Raw genomic sequence first — 23852 nt, 5'->3', positions numbered from 1 at the left:
CACTTGTGTACCAAGCTGCTTTGTAAACTCTACAAAAAGTCAAGAACAAAGCGGTGAAGGCTCTGAAGGGAGACCCCAGCCCTGGTTCGCTCCTTAAAGTCTCATGACCCTCGTTTCCCCTCACGAATACACCAGCTGTCCTCCTGATCCTCACCACCCCACAGAGTTTCGTATATAACAGCAGAGGAAGTCTCTGAAAGTAGGCTACAAAGCGTCAGTCTTCTGCAACGCCCGCGTTGAAAGGGAGGTGGGACGTCTCTGCATCACCAGGTGGAGCTCGGCGGAGCCACTTCCTGTTACCAGACTCAGCCTGGAGCTTCAAAGAAGAGGTGGTAACTACCACACAGCTGTGTGTATAGAGGTCTTTAGGCAACACGGTGTGCTCGAATACCAAAACCTCTGATCTCTCGGACTTGACCTATTTTGTGGTTCCAATTACTGAGGGAACTCCAAAGGCCAGTGAACATTTAGCTGGTACTCAGATCACCTGAGGAAGTATGGGGCTTCAGAAGATTGGTGCTTTGGTGCTACTGATTCTGATCATCTCTCCTTCAGGTAAAAACCTCACCATGTCTGTGCCTTCACTTGGACTGTTTTAGTTATTAGTTTTTGTGAATGTCCAAATTATTGATGGTCACAGTGAGGAACAATGGGCTTCAGTTCAGTCAAGAACACGAGATACATCCAGAAAACAGAACATCCGCTGAACCAGCAGGGCCTCGTTTGTGCTCAACTCGAGTCGGCCATTTTTGTTGTAATCAAATTAACTCCTGATAAGTGGATTCGCAGCAGCATTTATTCCTGTCCTGAAAGTGTACAGATGAAATGAATTCGCATTTATTGTTCATAGACATTATTGATACACCTGTATACCTTGAGGGTTTTTTGTTTGTTTGTTTGTTTGTTTGGTGTTTGTGTGTGTAGGTCGGACCAGTAAGTTTCTACGAGAGGGTCTTGAATTCTTGTGATGTCAGTATTAGGCATTATTACTTGTGGTATTTTGATATTTTGGCATTGTGGAATGATAAAAAAAAAAAAAAAAATTAGTAGTTTATGGTGAATATTTGGTAATTTTATAATTAGTTGTGAAATTAAAATCTTTTTACATTAACAGTTTTCCAAAAATAAATAAATAAATAAATTGTTGCTGAACATAAGGAATCTTCTTTGAGCTGACTGAAAATCTGATTTCTGTGATTCAATATTCAAAAATTAGAGTTATCGAGCACCTTAAAATTCAAGGCCTTGGTTTGTTGTTTTATTTCTATTCAGACTTTCGCCATGTTAAATGCTACTCATCTACAGTTCTGGATATTTTTCAATTTATCAGCAATTATCAATCAACAGTTGTGCAACAATTTCATTAGTCTGAGAGGAAAAGTGCACTAAGACTGATTTTTTAAGACATTATTTTTCGATAAGTTTTTTAATTACGATACGCTGTTCACGTTCACTAATCCTTTTAACTGTGAATTTCGTTCCTGAGTGACCCATAGATTCCTGTATTCAATACGTTCAAACATTACACAGTGTTCTATATGACACCTTTTTTTTCTTTTTAATAAGGCAACAAATTGTGGAACCGTTCTTGAAAAAATACTTCATATAATGAATAATTGCTCACGTTCACAGGACGTTAACACCTAAAAGCACTTCCTGAAAATACATTAGCGTGAGTATGAAAAAACAAAAACTAAATTTCATTTCTAAAAAAAAAAAGAAATAAAGAAAAGATGTAGGATTTGCGAAGTAATATAAATTCACATTATATATATATTTTAGAATTGTCTTAATTATTTTAAAAGAATTTTATGTGGTATTTATTTTTCTTTCCTTTTCTACTTCATGTTACACTAAGTATGAAGCAGAATAAAGTTTTTGAAAATGACATACTAAACACAAATAATGTTTTTGTTTTTTTCTGAGCTGATTTAAAAAAGTCGGGTTGAGAAAATTCTGCAGAAAATGTGGTTACCCAAAAGCGTAATCATTTTTAAACTAACGAATAAAGAATAGAGTGTTTCTGTGGTAATTTTCGTGTGGTAGCTTTTTTTTTCTCCCCCAAACGGCCTATTAATCAGACAGAAGATTCGACAATAATGTTTGGACTTTTTTTTTTTTTGGACAGTTTACTGGGTTAAAAAACAGTGTGTCCACTGATATACCGGACGCAAGTACAAGTTTGGACCTGTAGGAAGTACAAACTCTCAAATAATCAGAGGAGCGACAAAATAATCACAAAGCATTTTTTTTCTATTTTTAGTTGAGATCGAATATCTGTGTAAATAATTTAACTTTTTACACCTAATTTCAGCTCCTGTTCTTTTTTCAAATTTCCACCAATTACAAGATTTGACTTGATTTATTAACTATATTTAAAATATCCAATCATATATTTACTTCCTCTCAGTCACTCATCAGAGTAATTTAAAATCTTACTTAGAACCTAAACCCATGCACATTAACCCTAAAACTAGTACAATGTTGTCCGGCTTTGTTTAATATGTTACGAAATGATCGTCGTAAGAATATGTATGACTGCGTCCCTTATCTGAACATTATTTTCATTTGTAAAAAAATTTTTTATTAACCTTATTTGATATCAAATTGGTTGTAAGTGGAAAAACTGTAGGTTTTGGTGTAGGTGCATTTGGACATACTGTAGAAGTTCTAACTTCTAAATTGAACCTACAATTAACACTTAATTTTACATTGCACTCTACTATAATTTTTACATAACACCGCTACATATATTCGCTAAAATACACATCTTTTTTCCAGCTGTTTGTTTTAGCACAAAAGAAGTGACTCATTGGAAAGCCTTTAACTGTCCAATCATAACGTCTTCCCAATAATGATGTATTGTTTTTGTGTGATGGAATATTTCAGAAATACAACGCAGCAGAAAAGTTGCTAGGCTCTACTATAATTTTTTTTTTAATGCTGATCTAAGACCAGTCTTGCCATTTCTCATGCATTTAGGTTTGTTTTTATGGAAAAAACTGCTGTTCCTGGATCAGCATTGCTCGGAGAGGAACCTCTGTGTAGGAGGTCACTTTCCGTCTACAAGCATGAGGCTTTTGAAGTGATGTTATTACTCAACTAAAATGACTGAATCTCATTTAGGGGTAAACACGTTCAGTTTCAAGAAGGTCTGCACCTCTTCCACTTTGACGTGTGATTTTAGAGAATCTCTGAAAAACTTTAATTTCCACGCAGCATCTTTATTTTTCTGGAAAAGTCTCTCCTACAGGGTTGTTGAACATTTGCATGAGGGGGAAAAATGGGGTTGAGGTTTTCATATTGGTCAATTAGCTTCATGTGAACCCGAACAGACTGGAGATTAAACAATATATTATATAATACATAAAATCAACAGTTGACAGAAGGGGGAATTTGCTGTATTTGTTAGTGACTTTTTATATAGACGAGTGCAGAGGGGCCCAAACTATTTCCTATGAAGGGCAAAAAAACGTGATTGAGGGCCGAAAATATAAATGTCGCATCATACAGAACATTATATTAACATTCAATTTGCAATGGTTTCTTTCATTTATGATTTTAATACTTAAAAAAAAATTGAATATAAATAGAAAACATGACTGTAATCTGCTTAACCAATGTAGTTTTATTTATTTTATCTGTTTGAGTTTGAGCATTATTATAGTAAGATTTCTTTGCACAATACAATTCAATGCCTAATTCAGCTGTTCAGTGGCTTCTAAGGAGACATGAAGCTTTCAATAGTTTTTCCAGAGGGTACTTTTTTCCCCTTTTTGTCCTCTTCTAATATATGCCAAATCAGAGGTTATCACGGGCCGACTTTGGCTCGCGGGCTCTAGTCTGTGCGTCTCTGGACTAGAGACACCAAAGCTTCAGGTTTTGGTGATTTGTTCCAGTAGTTTCTTTGATAATAGTGTTGATTTCTGCAGGTGGGGTAAACGTCACGTAAAACACACACTGTAGGAGACACATTAACAAATATTAAACAAATTAAAAGGGAATGAAAAGCATGAAAATTTACCCCAAATGGGAGACCCAACCATCATGTTATCGATGTGTGTTATTCATTAATGCAATTCAAATTGTAATCAGTTTGTGTAAGAGGATACACCCCCAGGTTTGCCTTATACGTTCTTTATTAGTTACATTTATCTACATTTGTGCATTTAATAGTGGAAATTGTCAAAAGCAACTTTAAAAGAAATCCGAATATAAATTTAATGCATCATTCAATATTTTATTTGTATTATGTGTAGCTGGTCCCATTGAATTAGGAGAAATACAGTAGGTATGGAATCAAGGTTTTTACACTGATGCTGTATGATCTGTGAAGCAAAGTTTATTATTCTCAGCTAAGATTTTTCAACAGTTTTTCTTTCTCATGGTTTAGATCCTGGCTACAGGTGTTTCGGAGGTTATGTGTAAAAAAAATATATATATGAGCAGAAACTTAAAGATAAATAGCCACAATTTAGACCGATACTAGATTTCATCATAGTCATGAACCTTAAAGCAAATATTTATCAGGTTATTATAAATAAGCTGCCAGTAAATTTCTCTGAATATAAAAAAAACCTGGTAAACGTCATAACACCAAAGTAGATGAAAGTACACAAGTCTTACATGTTTTTTCTTCTTCATTGACACCTGGAGGCGTTTTTTTTTTAAGGATGTGAATAGATGTTTCAACCGTTACTTCCCGCTGCTTCCATCTGGCCAAGTGTGATTATGGGCCCATTTTTGAGAAGTAATCAAATTTCTAATCCGATTTGTATAAAGGATTATTAAATAAAAACACTTAAGAAGCGTAGAATTTCAGGTTTCGAAATAATGAATTAGAAACAGACCAAGAAAAAAAAACCACGGTTTGCCTCACATTGTTATTGAAACACCACTTACCCGGTTTCCACAGCATTAAATTCCTATAAGTAATAATAATGCAGAAAGATTAAACATATTTGTACTGTATGGATTCTCTAAATACTCAGAAATCTGCATTTATAAGAACAAAAGTTTATATGAATTTTTTATATTAATGCAATCATTAGCTGGGGTATGAGGAATATGTATTTGTGTGTATGGTGTTTACAGTGTCTGATCCTTCCAGATTATGAAGTTACTGAATATGAATCGTATAAAATGTAGAAGTCGCAGGTTTGATTTAGAGCAAGCCGTAAGCCGGCTTTATTGCGAAATTTTGCCATTTAAGAACATAGCTCTTATCGTACAATAAGAAACGTATGAAAGCAGCACAAGATACACACATGTGCTCTTCTATTAATAGTTTTTACTGATCTACTAATCTACTGATGTTTTGGAAAGTGTCATTTTTAAACTGTAGGCGTTGTAGTGTCTCGGTGTGACTGCGTTACAGTGAATTATATCACTCGGATTTTTTTTTTATTTGAACCATAAACACCTCCATGACGTGATGTGATGAGATTCGGCAAAATGATAAAGTTTTGTCTCAATTTCAGATAACTGAAAGGGAAAAAGTTTGTGTATGTATGTATGTATGTATGTATATATATATATATATATATATATATATATATATATATATATATATATATATATATATATATGTGTATGTATGTGTGTATATATATATATATATATATATATATATATATATATATATATATATATATATATATATATATATATATATATATATACACACACAAATATACACAAATATACATTGTATGTGTGTGTTGAAACACACTACACTCTGTACTCCATTAATGACAAAGTAAATACAGAATTCTAAAATTGTCTTGAATTTTCTTATTTCTTTTTTTTTAATCTTTTTATTCAGAACCTGAAATATCACATGTACTGTACATGTATTCAGACCCTTTACAACCTTTACCTCCCATTTCTCTTGATCATTGCTGATAAATGTCTGCACCTTGATTACAGTCCACTCGTGGACAAGTTTATTGATTGGCTATGATTTTGAAAGGCACATATCTCTCTATAGAAGGCCACCGTTTATCAGAGGTCAAAGGACCTGCCTGCAGAGCTCAGACACAGTACTGTTGCAAGGCATACATTTGGGGAGAATTTTTGGGAAAATTTACTGACTAAATTACAGAGGGACAACCATCACTGCAGCCCTTTACCGATCTAGACTTTATGGCAGAGTGGCTAGATTGAAGGCTCTCCTTGGTTCAAAACCAACGGAAGCCTGCTTGGAGTTTGCCAACAGGCACCATAAGGACTCCCAGTCTGATGAATCCAAGATTGAACTGTTTGGCCTCAATTCTAAATGTTATATCTGGAGGTATCTAAAGTTGCTCAGCCAGAGCCCTGACTTGAACCTTATTGAACATCTTTGGAGAGACCTGTCCAATGACTGTCCCATCCAACCTGACCCAGCTTCAGATGATTTGCCATGAAAAGGAAGAAAATCATCCAATCCAGGTGTATAAAGCTTGTTGTCTCATACCCAAAAAGACTTGAATTCAATTCAATTCGTTTTTATTTGTAATGCACTTTTACCAATGAACATTGTCTCAAAGCAGCTTTACACAAATAATGTGATGATAAAAATGAATAAGATGTTCTTTATAAGTGTAATTTTGTACCTGATGAGTGAGCCAGTGGTGAACGTGGCATGGAAAAACTCCCCGAGATGGCATAAGGAAGAAACCTTGAGAGGAACCAGACTCAAACGGGGGACCCTTCCTAATCTGGGTTACACCGATTGTCCATTTATTGCAGATAAACGATGTTGCGGGGTGCAGTGATGGTGATCAGAAGCAAACTGTAGCCCTAAGTCAGTGTAGCAGACTGTTGCCATTACCTACATTCAAAATCCTCAAAGCTCTCCTTCTTACTCTGTAAGGCTGTAATTGCTGCCAAAGATGCAACAACTAAGTACTGAGTAAATGGTCTGAATACTTATGTACATGATATTTTAGTTTATTAAATTTTTTTTTTAATTTTTAGACATTTCTAGAATGCTGTTTTCACTTTGTCAGAATGGGGTCCTGAGTAAAGATTATTGAGTAAAAAAAATCTATTTGAACGATTGTAGTATCAGGCTGAGAAAAAAAAAAAATTCAATGAAAACAATATTTTCTGAATGCACTGTATATATACTGCGTTCTTGGACTTTTCGCAACATATGGTTGCTTTATTTCTATTAAAAAAAGGTGTCATGGTACCTGAATTGCACACATTTCGGTGTGGTTTTGGCTACTTACATGAACATCAGCAAGAAAGTGTCTACGTTTCCTGTGTCTGATGTATCTGATCGAGCGGCAGCTTAAAGAGGGCCATCGAGAAAATGGTGGTTTTATTGTACATATAACACCTCCCACCCCCTGTGCTTCTGTACTTCAACATCTCACCAAGACGAGGAACAGAAGTTGTTTAGACCCTTTAGGCCATCTAATCAAGTCATGTTTTTTTTATACTAAGCAAAACCTCGGCCTTTTATACTCTTTAAAAAGAAAGGTTTGTAAATGGTTCTTTGTCAAAGTATATGGTCTTGTAAAGAACCTTGAACATGCATGGAAACTTTTCATAGCACAAAGAAAGTTCTTTCTAGAGATTAAAGGTTCTTAACACACAATAATCTCAAATCCTGCTTGGTCAATCTGTCTTAATAAAGCTGTGAGACTTACGAGAAATAAACTTGTAAATAGCTAAAAGCAGGAATAAAGGTTCTGATATTCTGTAAAATAATTACAGTGATGGACAAAGTACAAAAAACATGTAGTTGAGTTAAAGTAGAGATACAGTAGGTAAAATATAACTCCAGTAAAAGTATCACTATAAACGTTCACTTAAGTAAAAGTACTAAAGTATTTTCCTTTAAATGAATGTAAGTATCTAAAGTATTATGATTTATTATTGCTCTAATGTTCTTATCATTTTTATCACAAGACTTTTTACTTAATCGACTCAGTTTATGTGAAAAGACAATTATCATGAGCCCACCATAAAGCACCAACTGTATGTTGGTGATCAGTAGATAAACCAAGCGCCAATCAAAACCAGTTCAAAAACGGAGCGCGAGTTTCCACCAATGGAAATACTTTAGTGAATTGCGATTACATGAAAAAGCTACTTAAGTACATTTACTTTGTTACTCTTCACCACTGAATAATTATGATTCTTGTACACACCAAGTACAAAGGAGTTCAAGCACCTGGTGAATATGAAGCACTTGTTACTGAAAAACATGCCTTAAAAACATCAAAATATAGTTTCATCCAAAATAAAGACAAACTACAAAACAAATCTTAGGTTTATTGTAATGCATTTGATTTAATACATTAGATGTTATTGATATTTGATGATATTATCACTTTGATTTATTAAAGTAAAGAGACAATTAAATGTGGGTCAAATTCAAACTGTAGTTCAAACAGAAAAAAAGACATACGGTAAAGATATGGCGCTAGTAATGGAACACTGTATAGGTAAAGACCCATGTTATCGTTCATATCAGTAGTGCAAATGGCAAAATTGTGTTTTTATAGTAGCACAGGGACACTTATAGTGGACACGATGAGCAAAAAGATTTTCCAAAATATGTGTTATTGTAATACTGTATGATAGTTTTCTTTAGAATCTGTAGAAAATGTCCAGTATCAGTGCATTATTATAGTCAGTGATAAAGCTAAAAAGGACAGAGAGAGTCGATATTTGTGTTTGTTTTGGTACATGACAAACTACACTGTTTTTCTGCCTTATTAATTTTGAGAAGAAAAAAATAAAGCGCTGGTCATGGAGCCATAGTTCGAAAGGATCAATTGCTTTTGACAGCATTAAACCTGACTGTATACTGATATGGGAAAATGTGTTAAGGAAAATAATCATCTTTAGGGTTATGACAGTAACTTGTGTCAGACTGTATTATTGCATCCTATCACTGATTATTTCCTGATACATCATGCAACACATTGTGTTTTTTCAGCTTGAGAATCAGCTACATGACTGTAGACTTCTCAACATTTGATTAGATCAATTATTACCCAACAACAGTACCAATATTTTATACATAAATTAAATCAAGAAATAATACACAACATTGAATCATGCACAATCGAATCGTCAGCATTGTACTGTACACTATATTTCAAAAAGTATTGGGACACCTGATCCTTCCTGCTATATGTGGTTCTTTTCCAAACTGTTACCACAAATCTGGAGGCACACAATTGTACAGGACGTCTTTAGATGATGCTATAATATAATTTTGCATTCACTCGAACTTTGAAAACCCGAACCTGTTCTAGCATGGCAAAGCCCCTGTGCACAAAGTGAGCTCCGTGAAGATCTGGTTTACATGCTTTGGAGAAGAAGATCTTGAGTGGCCTGCTATAGAGCTCCGATCTCATCACTACTGAACACCTATGGAAAGAATGTGAATGCTGACTGCACCCCAGTTCTCCTCACCTACATCAGTACCTGCCTTTCATAATACTCTTGTGGCTGATGAACACAAATATCCATAAGCACACACCAAAATCTAGTGGAACATCTTTCCAGAAGAGTGAAGAGAATTATAAGAGCAAATTGGGACTAAATGTGGAATGCAATGCTCAAAGATCAGGTGACCCAATACTTTTGGCAATAAAGTGTATCTGCAGATGTCTATATTTGATCCAGATTGTCTTTACAGGTCATCTCTGTAGAATGTGAAGCCACACTGGTGTACCTTTGTGGTGCCCTGAAAGGGAGGTTAAGACTTGACCACAGACTACCTGCCAAACTCACTCAGCACTAGTGAGAGTGATCAAAAGGTGATTAGATCAAACTCGTAAAACTAAACACAAACTTCGTTTGCTAGGTGGCTGCACTTCCGTAAGTGTGTGTGTTTTTTTTAAATCAGATTAACATGGTGTTAAACTCTTTTTGTTTTTTTCACTGCAATGTGTCCAAAAGCTTATCTCAGACACATTCTGATACTGGAAACCACAGAGTGTGGAGAGGACATGAGCATCTCTAGGCTGAGTTCATTAGTAATGTAAAAAGGAATGATGAATTTTTTTAAAATATGCAAATTTAGCCAATATCTTATGTGCGAGCGAGTGTTCAGTGAAAGTACAAATGATATTAGCAACAACTAGTTGAATCATAAAAATCTGAATACATGAATTACAGTTTTTAGTATATGGGACAATGTGATCAGTGTGTGATGGATGTGCATATGAAAACTGTTACAGGTTTGAAATCCGAAACCTTAGTATCCAATTTTGATCAAATGCATCAGCGTGTCATCAGTCGAAGAGATTTGACGAAAGGAAAATCTGATCTTTTGTATGATCACATTTTTTGAAATCGGATCTAGAAGCAGTAAAACATCTTGGATAATATATATATATATTTTTTTAATCATTCTGTTTATGTCCAATGATTATTTGCATAAATAATATCTTATATCAATATCTTCTCAGGCTTTTGGAACCCCGTTATCCTGTATGTATTTTTAATTAATTATTAGGTGTGTATACTTTAGGTAGGTTGTAAAATAGAAAGTCTGGTTGTCACTGTAACTGAACATAAAGCCTATAATATTCCTAAGCTTCAAGAAAACATAAATATGATGTAAATACACAACATGGCCAATGGTTTCTAGTCACTTGAACCTATGTGGTTTAATAAAAAACATTTACAGTATCGTCCCAGAAGGAACCTCTCCTGAAGCTGGCTCTAAAAAACAACAACAAACAGTTTGTTCAAGACGACTTGTCCAAGAGCATGTGCTGTGATCTGATGAGATTGTGGTGTCAGATGGAGTCCAGTATGTGTGGCGATGCCCTGGTGAGAAGTACCTTGCCTACAGTCAAGCATGGTGGTGGTAGCATCATGGTCTGGGGCTGCATGAGTGCTGCTGGTACTGGGGAGCTGCGGTTCATTGAGAGAAACATTGATTCCAACATGTACTGTGACATTCTGAAGCAGAACATGATGCCCTCAATTCAGAAACTGGACTGAAAGGCAGTGCACTGCCAAGATGACAACTGCCTTGCTGGGGAAGCTGAAGGTGAATGTGATTGAAGGAGTGGACAAGTATGTGTCCAGACCTGAATGTTATTGAACACCTGTGGGGCATATTTAAGCGGAAGGTGGAGAAGCACCATGTGTCTTAACATACATCAGCTCTGTGATGTCATTATAGAGGAGTGAAAGAGGATCCCAGCAACAACCTGTGCAGCTCTGGTGAATTTCTTACCCAGGTGGATTAAGGCAGTGCTGAAAACAATAGTGTTCACACAAAATATTGACACTTTGGCAGTTTTGATATTTTCACTTTGTTGACAATTATTTAGAAATTAATGGCTGTATGTTGAATTATTTTCAGAGGACAGTAAATCTGTACTGATATACAAGCTGCACATTGACTACTCCAAAATATAAGTTTCATTTTTATAGTATTGTCCCTTGAGAACATATAGTTTTTTATTGAGTATTGAGAACTATAATATTTATATATATATGCTGTAGCTTTATAATTTCTCTTCACTGGAACCAACAGGCTTCAGAACCTGCACAAAGTAAGCTCCTTTCACATGGTTTGTCAAATTTGGAGAACTTGAGTATCCTAAACAGAGCTCTAACCTCAACCTTTGAGCATTTTGGGGTTGAGATGGAACACCAACTGAACCCCAGATCTCCTCAACTAAAATAAGTCCCTGACCTCACGAAGTTGAATGTAGTTGAATGTTGGACATCAAAATTGAGTGGAAATCCTTTCTAGAAAAGTGAAGACAGAAACATTATAACAGAAAAATGGAGATACATTGATATTGTGAAAGGGAAATTGAATGTTGTCCACCTTCTTTTGGCCTAAAATATTTTAATTTACTATAATATAGTCTTGGATTTCTACGTTTATTATAATGTGTATTGGTCCAGTTTTAACAAAGAAAGGAAAAACCTAAAGATTCCCTGAAAATGCAACAAAATAGATGTGCAACCATTTCAATTTGTGATAAACGTCGGCTTTCGAAATGTCTGTGCTGAAACTGTGTGATCGCATGATTAAAACAGAGAGGAATGCTTACAGGTTTTGACAGCGGGGAACAAAACATTAATAATATAAATAAAAATTATAATGAAAATAATTTTAAAAAATAAAAAAAATCTAACTCCAACTTATCACAGTAATTATACACTTCCCAACTGTGCATCTTATTTATTATATATTCCCTATTCACCTTGTCACGTCCTCTTGCACCATTAAAACCTACCTTTAAAACACTAGATGATTCAATGTAGATGATATACACTGACTGGCCACTTTATTAGGAACACCTATACATTCCTGAAATGATACAATCAGCCTGTCATGTGACTGCATTTCATTGCTGAGTAGCTGTACTGTGCAATGAAAATGAAGTTCTATCTATCTATCTATCTATCTATCTATCTATCTATCTATCTATCTATCTATCTATCTATCTATCTATCTATCTATCTATCTATCTATCTATGAGAAATCATGAACATACAGGTCACAGAGGAAAGTTAGATTTTATACGTATGATGATTCGTATTACATAAATCAGAAAATAAAATTCAGGCCATGTGACACTCCGGATTTTTCATTTGTTTCATATGTAAACAGGCAACTTTTCTTGCATATGCAGATTGAAGACTTTAAGGCTTTTGCTTACTTCATTGAAATACAAAACCATTATCATATAACATGATAACTTCTTTCTTTTTTCCCCCTGATAATTAATACTCATAAAACCTTATGGTACATGTTTAGATCATAGTTATTGCAGTCAGAAACAAACTATAGGTACATTTGAAAAAAAGGGGTACGACTTTCTAAAAGCAAGATCAAGCTGTTGAAAACAACGCAGGTTTCGATGACCTTAATGACATTAACACTATTTCAGGGTGGTTTTTTTTTCATGACAGTGTCCCACCCTTAAATTCAAACCTTAGCGACCCCAGAGGGATGGTGATTCAGTCCATCATGGTATGAAGCATAGTTGGTATGAAAGCAAAAAATGCTCCTTGTGCAAATATTTTAATAGTAATTATAATATGCATGAATGAATAGGAAATATAAAACATGATTTTTTTAATTAAACAATAATTTATAGTGCAACATTGTACATATAATGTGGTAAAGGTAATAAGGATATGGGAAATAAAACAAAAAATAACTAAAAAAAAAAAAAACAAGCACTTGAGCGGTTGGTGTTTCCACCTTATTAAAATTCGCTCATTCATTCAAATTCATAGCATATTCTTCATTTTTATAATATATGATATATTAAACTATTAAGTTCATGATGTTAATTTCATTTTTTTATTATACTTTACCAACTCCTTGTGTTTTATCGCTTTTAAAAATCAGTCAGCATGTTTCTGAGTAGGTGTATGTTGTAAATATGTCCCACATCAATCTTCCTCCTACTCTCTCTATCTCTTTCTCTCTCTCTCACATTCACTCTATCACTAAGGCAAACACACACACACACACACACACACACACACACACATGCGCGCAGTCAGTTACACCACCTCAGCTCCTGGGCTCGGCGAGAGCTGCAGCTGAGGAAACCACTGAACTAGAAACTCGAAACTGTGCATGTCACACAGACCACAGCAGGCTCAGTGAATCACACACATACTGCGTTTGCACCTTGCCTGACTATGTGTGTGTGTGTGTGTGTGTGTGTGTGTGTGTGTCTGTGGTGTGTTTTATGAGTCTGAATCTGCATATGTGTCGAGTGTTAATGTTAATGTTAGACATTAGGCCATTAAACGGCTTGACCATCTGAGAGAATGAAGCAGATTCTTATATATTTGATTATTCATGCATTTAATACATGTGTGTGCGCTGTATTAGGACACTAGGGGGACGATGTATAGATAAACTGTAAATAGACATACATTTTCCTTCTCTTTCCACACAAAAACCACAGTGGAAAGTATAGAAACGATATCTCTTCTCCCTATATATATCTTCACTGAATATTTTGAACGATTATAATACGCATGATCAAAAATGTATGCAGTCTGAAAAGAGGAAATTTTGCAATATAGAAGCAAGTCGTGTTACCGAACACGGCATTTTTTTTTTTGTAGGTGTTGAAGTTGTTTTGGTTTTCCTCATGCTATAACGCCGAGCTGCCACTGTCGATGCCACATACATCCTCAACCTGAATATAACACTGACTCATTTCTCTTACTGAAACAGAGGCATATGGAATGTACGATCCCGGATTCTGCTACGTCCTGGACGTGTTCCTGTTGATCTACGGCATTGTGATCACCATACTCTTTCTGAGGGAGAAAGTAAGAACGTGTTTCACTCATTCATTCACATTAATAAAAATACACTATTTGGACAAAAGGTTGTAGACACCTGAATGTATGTGCTTTTTTTGAACATCCATTTTGGGTTTACTCTTCTGGGAAGATGTTTTACTAGATGTTGGAGTGTGCTTGTGGAGATTTGTGCTCATTCAGCTACAAGGGTGTTGTGAAGTCGAGTAATAATGTAGGTGAGGTGAGGAAGCCTGGGGTGCAGTCAGCGTTGACATTCACCCCAAAGGCATTCAATAGAGTTGAGGTCAGAGCTCTATAACAGGCCATTTAAGATCTTTCACTCCAAACCTTGTAAAGCATCTCTTCATGGAGAGATTTTTTTACAGGGCATTGTCATGTTGGAACAGGTTTGAGTCTCCTAGTTTAAGTGAGGAGGAAATTTCATTCTTCCACATTCAGTGATACTGTAAAAATATCCGAATTTAACTTTGCAGAACTACATATACCCGGAAAAGTCAGGTGTCCCCAATGAAAACCCTACTGTTACCTGTATAGTGAGAATAACTTGCTAAAGTATTGCATTCAAGCAGTTTTGTTTCCAGAGTCTCACTTTTTAAGACACAAAAGTGCAGCGTCATTGAAAACTTGTAATGTCATGATTCGTGTAAGAAATATAAAGATTACAGCAAGATGCTAAGCAGATTTTTCCTTTTATCAACATCAACAGTTCAACATAACTCTCCAAACATTGTAAAATCTGTTTATTTCTATAAAAACATACCATATTACATTGAGGCCATTTATATAAACCCTTAATTTGGTCCCCAGCACACAATTGTATTAGGTGTCTTGAAGTAGAAGATGCAATCCTGCTATAGAAATTAATGAACAACTTCCAAACAATCAGAATTGAGAATTTTACAGATTCAACACAGATTAAATTATCACACTGCTAATGTGCATATACTAATATGATAACCTTATAATTGACACCATAATATTCAGGTTAAAGACGATGCACAGCTTCTAAAAAAAACGTCACTGACATTCTAGTAGAGAAAAACTTTCATTTATAAGTATGAAAAACACATGACTGATTCACACTGAAATGCGTTGCTTCCTGTTGCTGTGTTTAGATTAGTGAATGCTAACAATTATACCTGAATATGAGTTAGCATGAAGATAAATCTAATATTGTCTCTTACAATAAAAAACTAAGCAATCGGAAGACCATAAGCATACTTATGATGCATACTTTCATTAGCCAATCAGATATGGACATAAGTTTGTGGACACCTGAATATAAGATTTGTGTGGTTTTTAACATGAACATTTAGTCCCCGTTAGCTGTTATAATGACCTCCACTTTATGGGAAGATGTTCCACTAGATTTTGGAGTGCACTTATGGAGATTTGTGATCATTCAGCCATAAGTAAAGTCAGGAACTGTTGTAGGTGTAGGTGAGGAGCCCTGGGGTGCAGTCAGCATTTACATTTATTCCAAAGGTGTTCATTAGGGTTGAGGTCAGAGCTCTATAGCAGGACACTCAACATCTTTTACTCCATACCTGTGAAGCAGATCTTCATGGAGTTTACTTTGTGCACAGGGGCATTTTTATGACTAGTTGAAGTTAAGGGAATATTTCATGCATCCTACACAATTGTGTGCCTCCAACATTGTGGTAACAGTTTGGAAAAGAACCACGTTTCGTAAAAGTCAGGTGTCCCAGTGCTTTTGTTCATATAAATGTTTGGCAGGTGGGATATTATTTCAATGAAATTTTGTTTGTCATATTTTTATGTGGCCTTTGTCCCAAAGCAGCTTTACAGGAATAAAGAGATAACATTTTAAATCTATAAATAAGTCCATCCCAAACGAGTAAGAGGTGGTGGTGGTGGAAAAAAACTCCCTGAGATGGTATGAGAAAAAATCCTTGAGAGAAACCAGACTCTAAAGGGAACCCTTCATAGCAACATGTCTGTGGTTGTAATAGTGAATATTACATACAGTAATTACTCAAGCAATTGTTCTTGTGTAATGGATTAAACAAAAAAAGAATTGAATAACGTTATTTTTGTTTCCTAATCAGTGCTGCAAGCCTAAAGAAAAGGTACAGAAGGACTCGACCTACGCTGTGAGTTTTATTACTTACTGCTTTTAATATTATTCTATTCTAATGATCATCTTTGTAATATTTCCACGTTTAACACGTGATTTACTTTAAAACAGACTTTGAGAGGTGATCAGTCCACGTATGCCGGTCTGAAAGATCCTGAGACAGGACGCCCTCGTGGAGTGAGTCAAACCCATTGCCTTAAATAATCTCTACATGATTTACTGTGTGTGATGGATACATTTAATAATTAGCTTTAACTATAAAACACTCCCGTTCTGTGTGTGTGTGTGTGTGTGTGTGTGTGTGTGTGTGTGTGTGTGTGTGTGTGAATGTAGGCTCGCAGGCAGATGGATGATGACACATATACGGTAAGTCCCCTCTCAGATACAGTGCATTACCGGAACCCTTTCAAGTCGAAGATGTTTGTGATTTCAAACAAACAAGTGAGAAAATAATTCATTTCTGTATATTAGACTTCATCTGCAGTGTGTTCATGTTCAATTAAGGGGTGAAAACTAATCAGTCTGAAGCATGGAGTTTTCTATAAATGTATATGATAAAACAATTAAAAGACAAAATTACACATAAAACAATATTTTATATATATATATATATATATATATATATATATATATATATATATATATATATATATATATATATATAAATTTTTTTCCATTCCAAGGAAAAACGGGCAAATCACAGTCTGTGCAGGATCTCCTATGCTTTTCTTATCTCTTGCTGGTGCCTTCTCTTCTCTTCTTCTTCTCTTCTCTTCTCTTCTCTTCTCTTCTCTTCTCTTTTCTTTTCTTTTCTTTTCTTCTCTTCTCTTCTCTTCTCTTGTCTCTTCTCTTCTCCTCTTCTCCTCTTCTCTTCTTTTCTCTTCTCTCTCTCTCTCCTCTTCTTTCTCTTCTCCTCTCTTCTCTTCTCTTCTCCTCTTTTTTCTCCTCCTCTTCTTCTCTTCTCCTCTTCACTTCACTTCACTTCACTTCACTTCACTTCTCTTCTCTCTCTCTTCTCTCTTCTCTTCTCTTCTCCTCTCTTCTCCTCTTCTCCTCTTCTCTTCTTCTTCTTCTCTTCTCTCTTCTCCTCTTCACTTCACTTCACTTCACTTCACTTCACTTCTCTTCTCTTCTCTTCTTCTCTTCTCTTCTCTCTCTCTCCTCTTCTTTCTCTTCTCCTCTCTTCTCTTCTCCTCTTTTCTCTCCTCTTCTCTTCTTCTCTTCTCCTCTTCACTTCACTTCACTTTACTTCACTACTTCTTTTCTCTTCTCTTCTCTTCTCTTCTCTTCTCTTCTCTCCTCTCTTCTCTTCTTTTCCTTCTTCTTCTCTTCTCTTCTCCTCTTCACTTCACTTCACTTCACTTCACTTCACTTCACTTCACTTCACTTCACTTCTCTTCTCTTCTCTTCTCTTCTCTTCTCTTCTCTTCTCTTCCTCCTCTCCTCTCTTTACTTCTCTTCTCTTCTCTTCTCTTCTCTTCTCTTCTCTTCTCTTCTCTTCTCTTCTCTTCTCTTCTCTTCTCTCCTCTCCTCTCCTCTATAGCACTTTTAATCAAAATTGTCCCCAAGCAGCTTTAAATGATTAAATAAATCCCAAATATAATTTTAGCCTCATAAACGAGTCCCTATAAGTATAATCCAGTGGTTAAGAAGAAACCTTGACAGAAACAAGACTCAAAAGGAAACCCATCCTCATCTGGGTCACACCAACAATCCATTCATTACAGTTCCATCATTGTTGATGTTCTCAACTATTCACAGATGGACTGTTTACTGATGGTGGTGTAGACTGTCTGATAATGAATATTGATATGATAATGAATATTCATTGATTTTGTTGATCATTTAAATTGTAAATTGTATTGTGTTTATACTGGAGGTTTTTCTGTTTCAAACAGTGTCCTGGTGTCTTGGTGCATGTACACAGGGTTTATTATCAGCCAGGGTCAAAATCTGTAACCATGTCTGAACCAGTTGAGTTTATTCAAATAAATTATGATAGAAAAGAGAGTAAACTCTGTGCTCATGCACCGAGACACCTGGATACTGTACCTGATACTGGTAAACCCCTACCAGTACTGTTCCAGTATAGAGACAATAGAATTAATGAAATGATCAACAAAATACAATGAATATTAATTAAATGTAACATATAACATGCGCTTACTTGTTTTTATCGTACTTTAGATTTTGATTTAGCATGAAGATAAATCTAATATTGTCTCTCACGATAAAAAACTAAGCAATCAGAAGACCATATGCATACTTATGATGCGTCTTGGCTTTCATTAACCAATCAGATATGGACATAAGTTTGTGGACACCTGAATATAAGATTTGTGTGGTTTTTTAACATTTAGTCCCCGTTAGCTGTTATAATGACCTCCACTTTTCTGGGAAGATGTTCCACTAGATTTTTGAGTGCACTTATGGAGATTTGTGATCATTCAGCCATAAGTAAAGTCAGGAACTGATGTAGATGTAGGTGAGGAGCCCTGGGGTGCAGTCAGCATTTACATTCATCCCTAAAGGGTTGAGGTCGGAGCTCTATAGCAGGACACTCAAGATCTTTTACTCCATACCATGTGAAGCAGATCTTCATGGAGCTCACTTTGTGCACAGGGGCATTTTTATGACTAGTTCAAGTTAAGGGAATATTTCAAACAATTGTGTGCCTCCAAATTTGTGGTAACAGTTTGAAAAGAAAAAACAGGTGTCCCAGTACTTTTGACCATATAACTGGTTGTCAGGTTGGATATTAAAACACTGCTCTGATCGAGAAGAAACGCTTTATTCTATTTAAAGTGATATTGTGTTCAGAAAATAAAACACTGTAACTGATGCCAGAATTTCACTTCATGCCTGAAACTAATATCATAATAATAATAATAATAATAATATAATGATATAAAATTTCAATTATACATTTTCAACTCAGAATATAAATGTTTGATTAACAATCTCAACTTGTGATTTATCTGCAGCCTCTGAAGGATAAAACCGAGGACACGTACAAATCGATCCAAGTGAAGAAAGATGTAAGTCTATCGACGTTTCCACTTTTTGCCTTTTTTTCAAGTTCTCGGAAGTGAGACACTCGGACACGTGGTTTAAACTGAGCTGCGACTGCGAACTGATGATGAAAGCAGAAATCTGTATGTGGTTGAGTCTCAAAGCCATTTAATATATGTGTGTGTGTGTGTGTGTGTGTGTGTGTGTGTGTGTGTGTGTGTGTGCGCTTTTCTTTCTCTTCACAGCGCCGACCCAATGATCAGGTTTATCAGGTGGGTAAACACACAGAGGTGTCAAAACTACACACATCCTTCACTTAAATAGAAATACAGATTGTGTTTTAAGTTTGGGCTCTGACATGGTCTTCAGTAAAAAGTAGTCATTACTACTACCTGTTTTAGTGTCACGCTGGTATCTGGACCTCACGTCATATTAATATATTGATATTTAAAATGTTGTGACGTAATGAATGTATTCAGGCTGAACATCCACCATGTAGAACACGAGCAGAGTGATGACGATCAGGTGATCAGGAAACTCTCTGTTCTCACTCATGTTTACAGACTCCCTCTGTCTCATCCACGTTAACCCCAGACTTCACTGTTAGCTTTGTAAAACTCGTCTACGTTTGTGGTGTGTGAGAGCCAGGAAATGATACACCAGTGGTAGATTGAAAAAAAAAAGCCAAAATGGAAATAGGTTGAAGGGCTGAAAACAGAAGAAAAAATATTTTTTTACCAAATAGATTAAAACTAAAGTAACGTTTGGAAATGTAAGAAGTAGAAAGTATAGATATTTGTGTCAAAAATTTAATGGAGTAAAAAAGTGAAGTAAAATACTAATAGCAGAAAAATCTGAAGTGCAGTAACAAAGTATTTGTGCTTCATCGCTTCTCACCTCTGGTATGGAACATATAATTACCCAATATATTTTTACTGTAGTATATAATATGACTAGTATACGCTATCGCATACAGTCCTGAGCAAATATATACAGATAGGGGCATCAAAATGATGAATATATTCAGCTTTTTAACTTTTTTTTTAAAAAAAAAAGGTTTTTAATGTTGGTTAGAGAACAAGCAGGACTGAAACAAATGCTCTCCTGAGTCTCAATTCTTTCATTTACTATTGCTGAGGTAAAGTGTTTAGGGAAAAGGAAAAGAAGCAGAAAAATATTTGTACACAATGATAAAATCATGGCAACAAATTAAATATTTGGCTTCAAAAAAACTATTTTTTTTAAAAGATCACCAATAAGGTTTATACATGTAAAGAAATCCAAGTCTCTCCACTGATACAAATAATTTCTATCCAATATCTATTTTTTTTTGTTCCCCATATGTTGCCATTTAGGGCTTGGCTGATATTTATTGATTGATCTTTTCCCCCTGTGGATATGATAAAAATCTGACACCTAACCATAAGATTTGTATGTGCACCTTTAATTTATCCCATTCTACATTTAATCCCTATTTGCTGTTATAATGATCTCCACTCTCCTGGGAAGATGTTCCACTAGATCTTGGAGAGCACTTGTGGAGATTTTTGATCATTCAGCCACAAGTAAAGTCAGGTACTGATGTAGGAGAGGTTTGGATGCTTGGGGGGTGCAGTCAGCGTTCACATTCAGTGTTCATTAGGGTTGAGGTCGGAGCTCAATAGCAAGATCTTCCACTTTAAACCTTATAAAGCATCTCTTCATGCTGGAACAGATTTGGGTCTCCTAGTTTAAATGAAGGTGCTTCCACATCCAGAGATCTTGTACTGTTGTATGCCTCCAAATTTGTGGTAAGAGTGTGTTACCAGATGTCCCAATACTTTTGTCTATATAATGTAGGACGAGTGCTGTATTAGTAGAGCTAAAAGTTTGACTACTGAATGTTTGATTTAACTTATAGTTCAAGTAACTGTGTGTGTGTGTGTGTGTGTCTCTCTGTATCAGGGTCTGAGTAAGGCAACCAAGGACACCTACGACACCTTGCACATGCAGCCTCTGCCTCCTCGCCGCTAAAACGACGGCATGATCGTCATTAATAATCAGAATCCACGTAACTTTATGACTTTATTCAGCTCTTCAGTACAGCCCCTATTGGCTTTTCTTTATCTTGGTAACATTTTCTCAAGTGTGTAAGTGTGTGTGTGTGTGTGTGTGTGTCTGACACTGGTCACAGTTTGAACAATTCATTATTATAACATCAGCAATGTGACAACTCTTTAATTTTCCTAATTTGAGGTTTCTTCATTTAGTTTCGTTTGATGTCTCCCCCCTCCCTCCCTTTGAAGTCATCAAGACTTGTAAATTACAGTTTATCAGTGATTATTGGGGGATGGGGGTGGGGTGTCAGAGTGATAAAGGTTTCCGAGCTCATAGTATTTGGAGATTCGGCAGTGATTTTGTTCCATTTCCACTAAACGATGCAAACAATCCAAAAGTGTATATAAGAACAGATACATTACAGTGACGTGTCCTAGCTTTCATTCTCGCTCGTATGTCCGTGTTACAGTTCAGATCTGTGTCGAAACATGTACAAATGCCTGGAAGTGTCCAATGCTAGAACTTTCAATGTTGCTGCATTTTTCAAGAGTAAAAGACTGGCAGAGAAGCTGCAAGTTAAAAACGCATGTTTAAATATAGATATATAATCCTCCGTTTATCGCGGTGGTTACGTTACAAAATCGCCCAGATTGACGAAAAAACTCGATAAACGGACGCCAATCCCAAAAATGCTATTTCATGTATACAGTACTGTACTGTATAACATTCTACTTCATTTTAGAATTAATAATATTTTGTGAATAAATTTCAATATTCCAACATAAAAACAATTCCTATAAGGTTTTTGGTCTATCGTGCACTAGAGAGACTGGGAAAATCTGCTAAACATTATGTCGCAAATGCAATTCCGTGATAAACCTGGCGATAAAACGGGGGATTACTGTAAATTTTTTTATATATAAATAAGCACATTTTATATATATTAATGTATATATATGAAAAAAATACATACACATATATAAAATATGTTCACATTTAACATGAATTATTTTTTTTTACCTGCTACAGAAAATTTAACTGTTAATAGATCTTTTTTATCTTCCAAAATGCAATAAACGAAATTAGAGCAGGACATTTGAATATTCTGACTCGTGCACAAACGGACAATATAGATTACATTTTGAATAATAATAATTAAAAAAAAATACAGCATGATCATCACCACAGATGCAAACTTTTTTTTTTTACTTAAATGTACATGAAAGCAAACTAGAGTATACCGGATACGGGTTTCTTGCTAATGCCCCTAACCAGCGATTTGTTAATGAACCTGTTGATTTCACGCGGCTCTGAGTAACACGTCGAAGTGACGTGTTTCATGTGCTGTATATTCTTTTCCATATTGTGCAAAAGCAACAAGAACGGGAGACAAGAGAAAAGGAAAAAAGAAAACATTTCCATTCACCCGAAGCAGTCAACTTCTGTAGATTCCAGATTTCTTTGTGATACTGAGAATGTTTTATTTTATGTTTTTTTTTATTTGTTTCTTGATATAAACATATAAAAATGATTCCTGTGTCTGTGTTGTTTTAGCAGTGTTTACTTTGTTTTAAAACCCATAAACTCAGATATAACATTGTGATAACACACATTAAAAAAAAACCAAAAAAAAACAACGAGTATATACAAAACTACAATATATCCCATTATTAACAGAAAAAAATACTCTATCGACAGACAAACACAGCAGACTACAACATTAATGCCCATGACCTAAGGGTGAGTTAAAATCTTTTTTTTTTTTTTTCTTAAGCAGTAAATGATCTCGTGTCGAAACCCACCCCTTTATTTATTTATTTATTTATTTATTTTTAAATCAGCCCTTTCTGTACAGAAAACTGATCATAAACAACTTGTCTTTGAAATGTTTAAATTCCTTAAAAAAAAAAAAAAAAAAAAAAAAACCCACCACAAATCCTTTAAACAGTAGAAAAGGTTTAGGAAGAGATTTAAAAAAAAAAAAAAAAGGAGGAATCTTTGGTTTTCATATCCACAACATATTAAATACACTATAGAAAAAAAGCTGTTTTTGGGGGGAAAAGGGAAAAGAAAAAAAAGCACATGATATTCAGTGTTTGGGATGATACAGAGTGTCAGGATGAGATGACGGATAAACGATGTGATGAAACACAGTGTATTGATGTTTCCTAAGGAAAGCCAGATGTGGCTGTGCTACATCACACACTATGAGAAAGTCTTTGGTATTTTTTTATAAAAAAATTTTCTTTGTGGGACTTTTTTTCCTCCCAGAGTTGCCATGTGAACGCAGAAGAAAAAAAAAAAAAGATACGGGAACGAAGCGAACCTGAAGCAACAAATTGCTATTAAGGCAAAAATCCTTAGAAAAAAAATCGCGCCCTGGTTTCAGTCGGGAAAAACGCTCCAAATCGGACCGAGGCGCACC

The 23852-nt window shown here is 35.3% G+C and overlaps 1 protein-coding gene across 1 annotated transcript; it reads left to right on the top strand.

The window, feature by feature from the left end:
* The first annotated feature begins 21 nt into the window (after positions 1-21).
* cd247 (CD247 molecule) lies at positions 22-22958 on the top strand. The gene is made up of 8 exons (XM_046838443.1): positions 22-555; positions 14189-14286; positions 16350-16394; positions 16490-16555; positions 16712-16744; positions 19363-19416; positions 19636-19662; positions 21335-22958. The coding sequence occupies exons 1-8, from the start codon at positions 498-500 to the stop codon at positions 21401-21403; spliced, it is 450 nt and encodes a 149-aa protein (XP_046694399.1). The 5' UTR covers positions 22-497; the 3' UTR covers positions 21404-22958.
* The last annotated feature ends 894 nt before the right edge of the window (positions 22959-23852 follow it).

Source organism: Silurus meridionalis, chromosome 24 (assembly GCF_014805685.1).
Source record: "Silurus meridionalis isolate SWU-2019-XX chromosome 24, ASM1480568v1, whole genome shotgun sequence".
NCBI lineage: Eukaryota > Metazoa > Chordata > Actinopteri > Siluriformes > Siluridae > Silurus > Silurus meridionalis.
Note: the sequence above shows the minus strand (reverse complement) of the source record. Positions and strands in the feature narration are given on the sequence as shown.